The sequence below is a fragment of the Canis aureus genome, chromosome 17 (genome assembly GCF_053574225.1).
Source record: "Canis aureus isolate CA01 chromosome 17, VMU_Caureus_v.1.0, whole genome shotgun sequence".
Taxonomy (NCBI): Eukaryota; Metazoa; Chordata; class Mammalia; order Carnivora; family Canidae; genus Canis; species Canis aureus.
In genome coordinates, this window is record NC_135627.1 from 61,132,067 (window position 1) to 61,147,238 (window position 15,172).

A 15,172-nucleotide genomic window follows, 5' to 3' on the forward strand; every position below is an offset into this window, starting at 1 on the left:
ATTTCATTGAAATGTTGTTAGAGATATAAAAAGGTAAAATTATTTCATGTAATATTTTTAATAAGGAAAACTGGAAATGTAAGCATTTAGCAGTAGAAGACCGTTACTGCACATCGTCTGCAGGCATTAAAGAGAATGAGGTTGATAAACATGTACTCATGTGGAATGATTCGTGATGTGTTAACAGAAAAAGGCATTGTTAGAATTAACATTTTTAGTCGGAGAAAGACAGATGCCATATGATTTTATTCATATGTGGAATTTAAGAAATAAAACAAATGTGCAAAGGAAAAGACCAAACAAACCAAGAAGCAGACTCTTAACTGCAGGGAGGGCAGTGATGGTGACCGAGGGGTGGGGAGGGCGGAGGGAACTGGGGGTGGGGGCTAAGGAGGGCGCTTGTGCGGAGCAGCGGGTGGCGTGTGCAGGTGCTGAGTCGCTGCACTGTGCGCTGTATCGTGACATAACACTGTGTGTTGACCATAGTGAAATTTAAATTAAGCGGAATTTTAAAAAGTATTAATATTTTATTATGTCTATTAGTCCAATGATACTTTTTATAGTAGTCATCCCTGAGAAACCATATCACGAGGGACTTTTTGAGTGCCCGTCTCTCTTACATTTCTTTAAAATAACAGTTTTTCTTTGATCAAAAAAATAAGAAGAAAAAAGGCTGACAAAATGTCCCAAATTTTCTCCATGATCGTGTGTTTCTATTTTCATAGGAAAAGCAAATGAACAAAAAATTAAGTGTACCAGTGCGCTGAACTGGTCATTTTATCGTGTTATGTCAACTGTCGTATGTCGGTTCTAAGCACAGATCCGCGTGCAGTTGTTCCACTTTGTACCCGCCTTGTCCTCAGAGGCGGGGGTGAACTTCGGCCCACGCCAGAACCGTCTCAGTGTCATCAGAGTAACGCATGGACTCTCGGACCTCAGTAAACACTCGTCGAAATAACAGCGGTCTTTTTTTTTTTTTTTTTTTAAGATTTTATTTATTCCTGAGAGACCCAGAGGAGGCAGAGACCCAGGCAGGGGGAGAAGCAGGCTGCCCGCAGGGAGGACTAGATCCCCGGCCTAGGGCAGCCGCTCCCCCGCCGGGCGGGATCGGGTAGCCCCCGCTGGGGCCCGGGCGTGGGTAGCCTGGGCCGGGCCTGCTCTCCCGCCCCCAGCTCCTCACCGCAGAACGACTTCACTCTTTTTAAAAATTCGCCCGCTCCCTTCATCGTCCGTCTGACTCCCGAAATAAGCAACGAGCGTGCTGCTACCTCTTAAAGGAGAACGGATAGGAACAGAAGAAGTGACAAGTTGAATAATGTTTGTACTGAGAAAATCTAGGTGAAGAAAATCCATTTTGTAGCCGAGCTTCCTAAGGGGGGACCTGGTAGCACCGTGAACACCCGCGGGCCTTGGTCACCCCGCGTGCCTGCACCACCTCGTATTCCTCTGTGGCGTCTACCACAGAAACAACGAAATAAGTGTTTTCTTCTACAGGGTTGCACTGTATCAGCTCAGTAAATAGCCAGATAGCAATTAAGGAGTTTACACATCTGTCCTCCCACACGCCTTCCTGTAAGTCCTGGAGGAAAGAATCTGGAAGCCTCCAAATGTTTTGAAAAGACTCATTGTTCTGTTTCTAAGCTCAGATGAAGGCATCAATTTATTATCCTTTGCAGCTTCCCTTATGTTTGACAACTTACGGCTTCAGAATATACGGATATTTTGCATCTGAGCAGCTAAAGGACTCACCACCTGGCTGGAGCTTATCAACACTTGATTGGCTTCTGCACACACGTCCCTGTGCGATAGCAGCCTCGGTGAAGCACGCACACGCGCTCTCACACCAGCTCACCCACTCACGTTGCGTGTGTCCTCACAAAGAATGTGTGCAGTATGTTATATAGCAACTATTTTTGAGTAAATTTGACGTCCAGATCAATCTCACGAGATTCGGAGGCACCTTTCACTTACCGTTTGGTTGGTACTTAGCGATGTTACCTTACGAAGACGTTGTGCCCTGTACGGTAGGGACATAGTGATGACGTAGTGATGCCGGGAGATAGCTTTGCGAAGCTAGAAGCTATCGTGAGGAGAAGTAAGTCACTGACACCAGACAGAACCTTCAGAGTACCTAATCGGCTTCTCCAGGAGAGGATTGCGGTCTATTTGCAAATGTTTAGCTATAGCAATTTGAATGAGAATTATCTTCACAATTGACCAGTGTCAAGGCTGACCTTGATCCAGTTTTCTTCTCACGCATACTCAAAAAAAAAAAAAAAACCCTCCACTCCAGTGTTACAAGTTATAATTGTATTGGATCATATTTATGACTGTTACTTTTAAAGACGTACAGAAATGCGGAGCTGATTGGCAAAATACTAGCATTGGCTGTAGTTCTGTGATTACATCTCTTCGTGCAATCTGGTTTTATCGCCACAGTTACTCAAAGAATTTCTTTTTGCTTCATCTTTTTCTTCTCTTTTTACAGGAGTTTATTTTATCAGAAGATTATAACAAGATGACTCCCGTGAAAAACTATCAAGGTAGGAATGAGAGAACAGTGTTTTTACCTCCACTTTGAAATGTTCCTTGATGGCTTCACTTTACAGTAGTCGGGGGACCCTCATGAGGTTGGGTGACCTCCCTGTGGCCCTGTAGCTGATAAAGTGCAGAACCAGACCAGGTCGTCGTGACTCCAGAACCTCTAGCTTTTGCCCTTGGTCTCCCTGCTATCCCAACTGCCCCAGAGCTGCGCAGCATGCACAGAGATGGGGGCAGTGTTGGGGTGAGCTACTTTACTTGGGGCTCATTTCATTTTATGTTGTTTAAGGAAAAGGAATTGCAGTCTCACTGTGTCAACACTAGCAGGGTACCATAGATGGATCAGGAGCCATTTTTGGAATGGTTTCTTCATCCAGATCAATAATGTTATGGGATCTGGGACCCCTGGGTGGCTCCGGGGTTGAGCATCTGCCTTCTGCTCAGGGTGTGACCCCGGGGGTCCTGGGATCAAGTCCCACGTCAGGCTCCCCACAGGGAGCCTGCTTCTCCCTTGGCCTGTGTTTCTGCCTCTCTCTCTCTCTCTCTCTCTCTCTCTCTGTGTCTCTCATGAATAAATAAATAAAATCTTAAAAAAAAATAATGTTATGGGATCAGAACATTGGAGGTGGATCTTTTAAGACTTAGAGGTTATTTCATCCACATTTCTTGACTTCCTCCCTCCTGCATGATAATCATCCAGACTCTCTTCTGATACCTCCAGAGACCTACCTAGCAGCCCATCCTGATTTTATAAAATTTGTAGCATTAAGTTCTTTATTTCTAGATTTTGAGCCAAAGTTCATTTCCCTGTGGATTTATTCTTTAATCTTTTTCACATGACACTTACAAAGTATTCATTTAGCACGTACTGAGTTCCAGTAATTGAGGATTATAATAGGGAACAAGACATGTATAGTATCTGCCTATAAGCAGTTTATAATTATGTGGGGGTTTCACGCCGGTAACCAGGTCACTAAAATGTTGTATTATAAATACTAGACTGTTCCCCTGTTGGTGTTCGTTCAGCCTGTTGGAGCCAAAGAAACTAACTACTCTGAGATAATAAATAATTACTGTGTTAAGCCATTAGGTTTTGGTTTAATTTGTTATACAGTAGATAACCTATATATATACATACATATATATGTAATATAACTATAAAATGGTATTTCCTTCCTATCCTGGTCACTGTCCCACTATACTGGGCAAACCTTCTGACAGCCGCTTTATCCTGTGGGCTCAACTCAAACCCCTTAATGGTTCTCACTTAAGTTTTATTAGGCCATAACTCCTATACTTTTGAAGCTGTTGCTTTTTTGAGGGAGAAGGAGTTGTTGTTGTTGTTTTAGCCTAAATACTGGACTACACATTATTCACCATCTCATTTTATTTAGTCCATCATCTCAGCTTACCAAGACATTTCGAAATCCCAGTTGTCGTTAAATCTTATTTTATGGAATACTAAGCCCAGGAGAGAAACAAGGAGAGTCTCATGTACCAGAAGCAGAGAGAGAACTCAAAGTGATATGCATACTACCTGACATTGCAGCTATCTTGGGGAGAAAAATAGAACTTCTGATAGCTAGAAGCTTTTGTATGAACATTACCTTAGGGACAAGAGATGAGACCCAGGGTTTGAATGAGTTGGGGAGTTGCAACTCATATTTTCCTATAAAGATGAAATCCATAAAGGGCTATATCCCCATGAAAAAGAGAGGACCAAAACAGTGCACTTACTGGCCCAGAAGACCGTAGCGTACTTTATTCCTGATCTCGAATCTGGATAGAAGGGAGGAGTCTTTCAGATAAATGAAAATTGCAACCTAAGATTTTGGATTTGGATTACAAATTTCAATCATTCATGCGGTGCTAGAAGCTCCAGCTTAGAAATTTAACCTAAAAACTGGTCCCGGGCCAGTGGTATCTTGATGGTACCTGCTAGAAGTAAATTTGAAAGCTCTCTTCAGCAAATAGGTCACACAAAGATCCTACAGCAAAAACAAGCCCTGCTTAAAATGAATACATAATAATAAAAATAAAATTATAAAAATTCAAGGAATCAATCCACTATGAGTAAATATTAACAGATGTCAAAAATGGAGGTGAAATAATTTTTTCAGGCATAAAAAAATGAAAACTCATAGACCTGCACTAAAGGAAATGTTAAAGGAAGTTCTTCAGGAAGGAAGAAAATGATGCCAAAGGAAAATAGGAGTCTACTACACAAAAGGATGAAGAGTACCAGGCATGGTTACTCTAAGATTTTTTTCTTGTTATTTAAATCTTATGAAAAGATAATTTGCTGTTTAACTAAAAATAATGATAAAGTAGCATGAGGGTCATAACGTGAAATTAAGATGTTCGACATCAGTAACTTAACAAAAGCCAAGACGTGGGGAGCAATGGAAGTAGACTATTCATAAGACTCTTGCTCTACACGTGAAGTGATGATCATCACTTGAAGGAAGACTGTGATAAGTTAAAGATGTAAGCTCCTAGCCTTAAAGCAACCATAAAATAACAACTCAGAAAGTTACAATTAGTAAGCCAACCAAGGAGATAAAGTTGAATCATTAAAATCATTCTCAACACCCCCCACCCCAAACAAAAGAGTAAGAGGAAAAAGAACACGTGGGAAAATGAAAAACAAATAGCAAGGTGATGGATTTAAACCTAACAGTTATCAATAATATTAAATGTCTGTGGTCTAAGGCCAATTAAAAGACAGAGGCCATCAGATTTTTTTTAAAGATTTTATTTATTTACTCATGAGACAGAGAGGGAGAGAGAGAGAGAGAGAGAGGCAGAGACCCAGGCAGAGGGAGAAGCAGGCTCCATGCAGGGAGCCCAATGTAGACTCAATCCTGGGTCCCCAGGATCACGCCCTGGGCTGAAGGCGGCGCTAAACCGCTGAGCCACTGGGGCTGCCCAAGAAACGCACTTTAAATATAAAGACATAAAGCAGTTACAAATAAAAGGGTAGCAAAAAATACTCCATGCAAACACTAGTCAGAAGAAGGCTGGAGTGGCTGTGTTAGTAGTAGTCAAAGCAGACTTCAGAGGAAAGAATATCCTCAGGGATAAGGGATTATATTGCCAGAGATTATTTCATAATGATTAAAGGGTCAGTCCTTGAGGAGGGCATAACTATCCTGAATGTTCAGTCTCTTAATAAACATAGCTTTGAAATATGTGAAGCAAAACTCAGGGAAACTGCACGAGGAGAAAGAGACACATCCTCAAATTTAGTCAGAAATTTTAGTAGTCCTCTTAACAATTGATGGGATATAGATCAATAATTGACAGAATAAGTAGGCAGAAAATCAATAAGGTATAAAAGGCTTGCACCGTATACAGCCAGCTTGCTCTCATTGACATCTGCAGAACATTCCATTCAACTAAAGCAGAAGACACATTGTTTTCAACTTCACACGGAGCCTTTATCAAGGTAGACCACATTCTGGGCCATAAAATGGGTCTGAGTAAATTTGGAAGAATTCAGGTCATGCAAGGTGTGTTCTCTGGTCAAAAGGGTATTGAAGCAGGAGTCAATAACAGAAAGGTCTCTGGAAAATCCCTGACTGTTAGGAAGCTGAATAACGACGGGTCATCTGAATAATCCATGGGTCAAAGAAGAAGTCAAAATGGAAGTAACGTACCACACTCCATGATACACTGCTAACATGGTACCTGAGGGGAAATGTAGAGCACTAAACACCTACGTTAGAAGAGAGGAAAGGTCCCAAATCAGCGACCTTGGTTTCTACATCAAAAAACCGGAAACAGAAGAACAAGTAGAAACAGAAGCTAAGCAGAAGAGAAGAGAGATCATAGCAGAAGTCCATAAAATAGAAAACAGAAAATAAAGAAACATCAGTGACACTGAAAACTGTTGTTTGTGTTTTGAGAAGATAAATAAACGTGATAAACTTCTAGCCAGACTTACCAGAAAAATAAAAGAGAGAGAGAAGATGCAAGTTACCAGTATCAGGAACAAGGGAAGTGATACTATTAGAGATTGTGGGGACATTTAAGGATAATAAGGAATTTAGTGAACAACTTTATGCAAATAAATTTGACAATCTCAGTGAAAGGAATCTTTGAAAAGTAAAAATTGTGAAAGGTCATTCAGGAAGAAAGAGATAACCCTAATAACCTTGTATCTACCAAAGAGATTGCTTTATAACTAAGACCTTCCCACAAAGAAAACCCCAGGTCCAGATGGCTTTACTGGTGAATTTTATCAGACATCTAAGGAAGAAATAATACAAACTCTCCACAAACTCTTTCAGAAAAAGACTTTCCAACTGATTTTTGAAGTCAGCATTACCTGATGGACAGAAATACACAGGCCAACCTTCCCCGTGAAAACAGATGCAGGGGCACCTGGGTGGCTCCGTGCCTGGGGCTCAGGGTGTGGACCAGGGTCCCGGGATCGAGTCCCGCATCGGGCTCCCCACAGGGAGCCTGCTTCTCCCTCTGCCTGTGTCTCTGCCTTTCTCTGGATCTCTCATGAATAAATAAATAAATAAAATGTTGAAAGAGAGAGAGAGAGAGAGAGAGAGGAAGGAAGGAAGGAAGGAAGGAAGGAAGGAAGGAAGGAAGGAAGGAAGGAAGGAAGGAAGGAGAAAAGAAAGGAAAGGAAAAGAAACGAAACGAAAAGAGAAAAGAAAAGAAAAAAGAAAAGAAAAGAAAAGAAAAAAGAAAAACTCTAAGCGAACCTTTGGTAAATCAGATTTAGCAGTATCTACATCAGGACCAAGCAAGGAGTATCCCAGGTTTATACGCAAAAGAAATGGAAGCGGGGATTCAAACATATTTGCATACCATTGTGCATAACAGCATGTTTCACAGGAGTCATAAAATTGGAAACAACCAAAATGTCCACGAATGGATGAGTGGTTAAAATATGGTGCATCAATAAAATGAATTATTTTTTGGCCACAAAAAAGGGATGAAGTACTGATACATGCTGCAGCATGGATGAACCTTGAAAACATGTTAAGTGAAAAAAAACTAGACCCAAAGGACCACACTTTGTATGAATACATTTGCATGAAATGTCAAGAATAGGGGAGGGACACCTGGGTGGCTCAGTTGGTTAACCATCTGACTTCAGGTCATGAACTTGGGGTCATGAACTTGGGGTCTTTAGTTGTGAGCCCCCATCAGGCTCCCTGCTCGGCAGGGAATCTGCTTCTCCCTCTCTCTCTGCACCCTCCTTGTGCAGTCTCTGTATCTCTAATAAATAATCTTCAAAAAGAGAATAGAGGAATTCATTGAGACAAAGCATAACTAGTGGTCGCCCAGGGATAGGGGAAGGGGAGTGGGGATGTGGGTTTCTTTTTGGGGTGACGAAAATGTTCTCTAAATGGAACATTTTTGCATGATGATTGTACAACACTGAGTATACGAGAAACCACTGAATTCTGCACTCTAAGGTGGTTTAAATGGTAACTCTTCCCTCAATAAACATTAAAAAAAAAAAAAAAAACAATCAGTGATACTAAAACCGGAGACTTTACAAGAAAGGAAAACTGCAGACCAGTAACACTCATGAACTTAGATGTTGAGATCCTTTAAAAAAATCCCAACGACATAAAGAAGCAAAAATCCAACAATATATAAAAGGAATTACACGCCCAAGACCACGAGAGGATTTATTCCAGATTTAACGTTTGAAAATAAGTATGATCCATCACATCTCACATCGAAAGACTAAAATAAAATGATGTGATCCTATCAAGTGGTGCAGAGAAAGCATTTGATAAACTCGGACACGCACTCGTGGTAAGAACTCTGAGCCAGCTACAGGGTGAACTTCCTTGCCTTGATAAACAGCCATGACATCCTACAGCTGACTTGGGGCCTAGCTGTGAGAAGCAAGATGCTCTCCCCACGCCGCCAGCATTCCCAGTGGACACGCGTCGCCAGGCTTCAGGCCCGGGTTCCTGGAGCTTCCTGGTGCGTGTGTACCGTGAGCGGCTTTCCCTTGGAGTCAAAGAGCTGCGTCCCCGTAGGAGCGTGTGCCCCGCGTCTGGGGATTTGTTTCTGTTTCCTCGGGAGGCCAAGGCAGCCGCACACGAGGGCCAGCTTTGGCAGAGGGCCGAGGGCTGTAGGTCTAGCCTGGTCACCCATCGATTGTGGGGTTTGGGGAAGTCACGCAGCTTTCGTGAGCCTCTCCCCCACCCCCAACGTGATGGCAGCCCAGAGGGCTCCCTGGCCTGGTCCTCGCGGCCACTGCCCTCTCCTCGGACTGAGAGTGATGAGAAGGAGGGGCAGAGTGCTGGCGGCTGCTTTCCCCGGAGACCGACGCGGGAGACGGACCCTGCGGAAGGCCCTTCTTACCATCGTTGAAGAGGTACAGTCTCACACACGGTGTTCAGGACCTTCTCCAAGAAGTCGTGTCTCTGGAGTTAAAGAAAACATTTTGATCCTGATGGTGGCTGATGGTCTGACGGGCATGGACCACAGAGAAGCCTTCGTGTTACTGCTCTGGGCCCCTCCTGCGTCCCCGTAGGGTCTCCGGCTTCAGCTCTCACAGTGTCAGGCATGTGGCGGAATGGCTCGTCCTGTGGGTGTTCGCCGGGGACCGCTGGTGAGGTGGCCAGGGCAGAGGGGCCAGCCCACAGCCGGGTTGGTCTGCGACGTGAAGACGCCACCCACGTTTGCAGGGTCATCGCGGTGACCGAGTGAAAGAACCTGTCTCCGTGCTTGGCTCCTGTTCGACCCTCGGGAATCGGCTACTGTCCGTAGAGCTGCACCGGCCCATCCGCACTGACTTCATCTTCATGGTCAAGTGGGAAACGGATGTGTTCTCGGTCACGTCATCACACTCCCGACGAGTCTGCTCTTGCCCACCAGACTGCTGGCTCCCGGGCACAGGGCCAGTGAGGTCTGGGCTCGAGGGAATCCATCGTAGTTCATTCCCCTCAGCTCTGTTCAGCAGCCGTGGACCCCCCACCTCACCCTCTAGGAGTGTAGGAGAAGGAAGCAACTTTTTATGGATTTTATCCAATAATTGGGAAGCCTCCAGACCTTGGCCAGACTACTCAACTTCATTGTGCCTCAGTTTACCCACATGTAAAATAGGGAGATAGAGTAGGTGACATGAACAGTTTCTTCTTTTAAAACAAAAAAAAAATTTCACTTATTCATTTGAGAGCGAGCGAGTGAGCAAGTGCACATGCACAAGGGAGAGCAGGAGCAGAGGGAGAGGGAGAGGGAGAGGCGGGGAGCCCCGTGCGGGACTCAGTCCCAGGCCCCCGGGACCATGACCTGAGCCGAAGGCAGACGCTCCCCCGACCGGGCCACCCGGTGCCCTGAACCGTTCCTTGTAACCAAGCCGTGTGGTGCGGTGACCCTTTGGTGGCGCCCATGTCGGAGCTGCCCGCCTTCCCTCGGGCGTGAGGGGCAGTTCGCCCTCCTCCCCTGCATGTGATCGCTAACAGCAAACTCCTGGGGCTGCGGGACCGTGCTGCGCCCGGAGGCCCAGGCCCCATGGTGACGGGACAGTGGGTCGGGGCAGGCGGGAGGGCGGAGCCCAGGGAGCAGATGGGTGGTTCGGAGACCTTGGGGCCGTTGGGCCTGGCCCTCTCCGGGTGGGCCTCCACCCCGCGCGAGCCCGTGCTCTGGGCCGTGCTGCTGAGACCGGGCCTGGGCCGGGGGGGGGGGACGGGGAGGGGACTCTGTGCACCACGCTCGCCCCCCTCCCCGTGCCCTCTGGGTTACTTTCTTGTCTCTTGGTTTTTAGCGCACCAGAGCAGAGTGACGATGATCCTGTTTGTCCTGGAGCTGGAGTGGGTGCTGAGCACCGGGCAGGACAAGCTGTTCGCCTGGCACTGCTCCGAGAGTGCGCGGCGCCTGGGAGGCTACCGCACCAGTGCCGTGGCCTCGGGCCTGCAGTATCCTTTGCTGGACAAAAATTCCCTGGTGGGAGCTTAGCTGGTGACTCCTCTGTCAGGAAAAGTTGGGGTATGTGCACCTCGAGACACTGTGGCTGTATGTGCAGAGCTGCCCTTTAGCTCAGGGTCTCGTTGACGCGACGAATGCACACGTCGGGGAGGGTCTTCCTGGAGGTGGATCAAGGGGGTGATTTCCCCTCAAAGAACAGATCCCACGGGGCAGGTCGAGGAGTGGCTGTGACACAGGTCTGATGCCAGACGGGGCGCCGCCCGATGTGCGAGCCTCAGGCGTCAGGAGCTCCGAACACGGAGATGAGGGTGGTTTACGCGTGGACGGTAAGGCTGCGAGGAGCACGAGATCCCTGCGTGTCCTCCGAGTATTTCTGGAGAGGCCACCGGGCAGAACCAGACGAGGCCGGCTGGCATCCACAGGCCGCGATGCAGGCCCCCAGGAGGGGCGGGGATGCTGGCGGTGACCCCCAGGTGTCCGGGACCCCTCCGCCCGCGGCCAGCACCTGCTCCACCCGCTGGTTGGCGGGGCTCCGGCAGGCACGATGCGGCGCCGCCACCACGGGGTGAGGAATGACGGGCCTGGCTGCCGGTTTGCCAAGCAGAGAACCCCTGTCCACCGTCCACCGAGCGAGTAGAGGGAATCTGCGGCCGCTGGTCAGCAGCAGGGGGAGGAAGGAGCGAGGTTGCTCTCGGGTGTTCGCTTCAGATTGCAGCGATTCTCCCAGCGGCAGGGCTGTGCTGGGTCCTTGCAGACCGTAGCTGTGCACGTGCGTGCGTGTGCGTGTGTGCACGTTAGCCTGGGTCACGGCCCTGTCCTCTCTCCTTTCCCGCCCTGGAAGAGCAAGATGAAGAAATGAAGACCGGCCGCCATGGAAGGCTGTACAAGTGGCACGTTACCTCGCAGGCCAGAGACGGGGGGGGGGCGGGGGCGGGCGGGGGCCCCCACCTGCCTCCGGGACGTGGTCTGGCTGTTCAGAGGCTCCGGGTCCCTTGCGGAGGCCAGTGGAGCCCAGCCTCGTGCCTGGACGGAAACGCTTGGCCGCCTCGTGGGCAGATGCGGACTCCCTGCTGGCGTGGCCCGGGCCAGCGCCTCGTCCCCCGGCGGGCCGGCTGAGGCCACACGGGGCCACGCCCTCGCCGCACCGCCCAGCTGCAGAGTCGGCAGGTGCCACCCCCAGGTCGCGGCCTCAGCCGCCGTCCACCCCGTCACCCTGTCCCCCCCTGCAGACCGCAGCACCCGGCGGCCGCGTCCTCGTGCTTCGTACGCTGGCTTCCGTGTCACTAGCCATGCCAAGGACCCAGGAAACGGGCAGCTCTTGCCCTTACGAAGTTCACTTTTTAAACCCTCTGAAAGTGGACACAGGACAGCAGCGCCAAGGCCCAAGTCCTGACGGCGGCCTCTGGCTCCCCCGGCGTGGGCTGCGGGTTCCCAGCGGAGCCCTGTGGCGGGAGCCCCGAGCCCCTGCGTGTGCCCGAAAGCAGCGGGCGGCCAGCAGTGTTGGGGGCCGTCGGCCTGGCCCGGGCCACATGGAGCTGCGTGCGTGTCGCGGGGACAGCCCCTCCCGGAGGCCCACGGCCCAGCTCTGCCAGGCCCTCCCCTGGCCTGGGAACGACCCCCTGTCCCCGTCTCCCGGGCCCCTTCCCGGCGCTGCAGGAGCAGGTGGCATCCCCGGGCTGGGGCCTCCTGGGAGCTGTCATAGCCTAACGTGCCCGGGCAATGTGGCGCTCACACAAAAGTCCAGTTTTTATTTTTGTTTTGTTTTTATTTTTTTAGATCTTACTGGAACTCAGTTTGCCAACACACAGTACAGCCCCTGGTGCTCATCTCACCGCGTGCCCTCCTCGGTGGCCGTCACCCGGTGACCCCATCCCACCGCCCCCCCCCTTCTGCCTCCCTTTGTTTGTTAAACCCGTTTTTTCATGGGAACCCTCTACGTCATGTCTTTCCTCTTTTTTCTGCCAGTTTCCATACTTACAGGTTTTTTAAGGGAAGGTGTTTGAATAACACCAGTTTCTCTTCCTAGTGGACGCTGGTGGCGTCCCACACACGAAGCGGCCTGAGACGAACCACCTCTCCCATCTCCATCTCGAACCGTCGTTCATCCAAGTCAGTGATGCAGGGGAATCCAGCCTTTTTTCCTCTTCGTTCGGGCCTCGAACGGGAGAAGTTCGTGTGCCGTGAAAATAGCCAAAATTGAAGTAGAGAGAGAGAGGAAGACCAAGGGACTGACGCTTCAAAGATTTAATTTCCACACAACCTCAAAGTCTTTGGTTGCTGTGGCTAAAGGTCTGACGCTTCAGGGGTGAAGCAGCACTGAGCAGTAATCAGGCGGACGGGGAGGGGGAGACGGGGCCTCCACTCGCAGCTCCCGAGGGTTCTGTCCGGGGCTTCTCCGCTCACTGTCGGAACGATAATTAGAGGTAAAAACAAAAAGACCACGTTGTCTGTTTCCACAGTGTGGAAACCAAAGCTCGAGAAGGTGAAGGGACCTTCTCGAGGTCACAACCAGGGTTCCATCTTCCGCCGGCCCTCCGCGCAGCCGGCCGCCCTGGGATGCAGGCGTTTCCCAACGCTCGCCCCGCGGGTGGATGTTAGGAAATAGACCTGATTTCCCTCCCCACTTCGCGGGCCAGTATTTAAATTTGTGAACACTTCGGCCTCCCCTTTCGGTCTCGTCACGTGACCGTGTTTCCATCACATTTCTCCTGCTTCTGCACAGTTTAGGTAGTCCTCGTTTTAAGCCGTTATTCACATTCAAGATATTTCCAAGACGTCCGCCTACCTAGTACAAGGTCTTTTCACCAAGACGTCTTTCAGATCTGCTCGTATTCAGGGCAAGAGTACTGGAAGGCTATTCAGATTATCTTGATTTTTATATTTCCTCATCTCACCCTTAATGCCAATCATCTGGCTTTGAGGCTGTATGATTTTATCTCTGCTCTCTTTCAAATAGCTCTTGTTTGCATTTTTACTTTTTTAGGAGAATACTACTACTTACCTGCCATCATAAAGACTGGTCGGTGTCAGAGTGCATTTGTTTCTTCGTCTGTGTTCTTATAATTAATCTATAGGTAAATGTAGCAGGTGATCTTACTCCATATAAAACTAAATACTGTTATGTGTGTGTATATATATATTTGACAACTTGTTTGGAGAGTATGACTTCTCTGCTGTCCATGAGACTGAAAGAATTTGTGATGCCTTGTTCTCCTTTACTTTAAAAAAAAAAGTTTTATTATGAAAATTTTCAAAACATGCACCAAGTGGAGAAGAGGCTATAATGGATGCTCCCGTACTCATCAGACCCAGCGTTGATTCTTCTATCTTTCTGGCTCTCTCTCTCTCTCTGTCTCTCTCTGTCTGTCTCTCCTGGAGTATTCAGAAACAAATCTCAGACCTTATGTCATATGATCCTTACATGCTTCACCACGAATGAATACAGAACTTTTCGGCAATCACAATGCTGTTATTATTCTTAAAAATGTATAACCACTACGCGATAGTGTAGAATGATCGATCCATTTTCACATATATCACTTACTGGCTTTTTGCAGTGAGTCTGTTGAAATCGGGTCCAGATCCACTTCACACACTGAACATGGTTGTCACACCCGGAGTCCCTCCCCAGTCCGGAGCAGTGATCTCCTCCTTCTTCTTTCTGTGCATCTGTACGGTGTCGGAGGCACCGAGGCTGTGTTCCCAGGGGCAGCCCTGTTTCTAGTGATCTCTCCGTCCTTGTGCTGTCGTTTCGCTGGTTCTACCTGCGCCTCTCCCATGTGTTCTTGGGAGCCGAGAGCTGCCTCTCGAGGTCTTGATTCAGTGCAGAGTCAGCTTCAGGTGAGCACCCTTGGTTGCCTCGCAGCAGGAGGCACATCGTGGCAGGTTGTCACACCCTTCCGGGGATGATCAGCTTGATCCGTGTTGCAGGTGGTGACCGCCAGGTGCCTGCAGTGCTGGCCTCCGCATCAGCCCTGCATTTAGTCCTTTCCCCTGAACCAATTCTTTCACGGGGGTTGCAAAAATGGCAATTTTGTCATCATTTTCGCCCACATATTAACATATGTGGAATGCTTCCATAAAGTGGAACTTCCCTCTCATTAGCTTGAGCTACTTGGTTACCCTGAGCTACAGTCAGTTTGGCAAAAGCAACATAAGTTCTGATTTCTCTTTAATTGCTCATTTTCCGAGTAGAGATTCAGCGCCCTGGTTACCTCCGATAGGTGTCTTTTTTTTTTTCTTTTTGAGCATTATTATAAACTCTGACTTAAAAACAATACATTAGTAGATTTCAGGAAGTTGCCTTTTTTGAATGTTAATATTGTCCCATCTTTGGCCAATAAGAGTCCCACCACATTGGCTCCAGTGTCTGGATGTAACCACACTTGCCTTTGAGAGCTTCCTTGCTCTTTGGCGCGTCTGAAGCTTATCTTGTACCTTTCTGCCCCAGTCCTGAATCAGCCATTTCCCTCAGGGAGCGGTGTTTAGAGCTAGCTAGGAAACATACGTGTGTGTATTCCTGAAAAGAAAAGAAATCATTGGGATCCCTGGGTGGCGCAGAGGTTTGGCGCCTGTCTTTGGCCCAGGGCGCGATCCTGGAGACCCGGGATCGAATCCCACGTCGGGCTCCCGGTGCATGGAGCCTGCTTCTCCCTCTGCCTATGTCTCTGCCTCTCTCTCTCTGTCTCTGTGACTATCATAAATAAATAAAAATTAA

At 48.4% G+C, this 15,172-nt stretch overlaps 1 protein-coding gene across 4 annotated transcripts in view; it reads left to right on the plus strand.

The window, feature by feature from the left end:
- Nucleotides 1–15,172, plus strand: part of WDFY2 (WD repeat and FYVE domain containing 2) — a 169,316-nt gene that overhangs the window by 122,054 nt on the left and 32,090 nt on the right. For all 4 annotated transcript variants that reach the window (XM_077855843.1, XM_077855841.1, XM_077855844.1 and 1 more), the window contains 2 exons: nucleotides 2,489–2,543; nucleotides 10,295–10,445. In XM_077855843.1, the coding sequence (XP_077711969.1) occupies nucleotides 2,489–2,543; nucleotides 10,295–10,445 (206 nt within the window). The remainder of the gene's footprint in view (nucleotides 1–2,488; nucleotides 2,544–10,294; nucleotides 10,446–15,172) is intronic.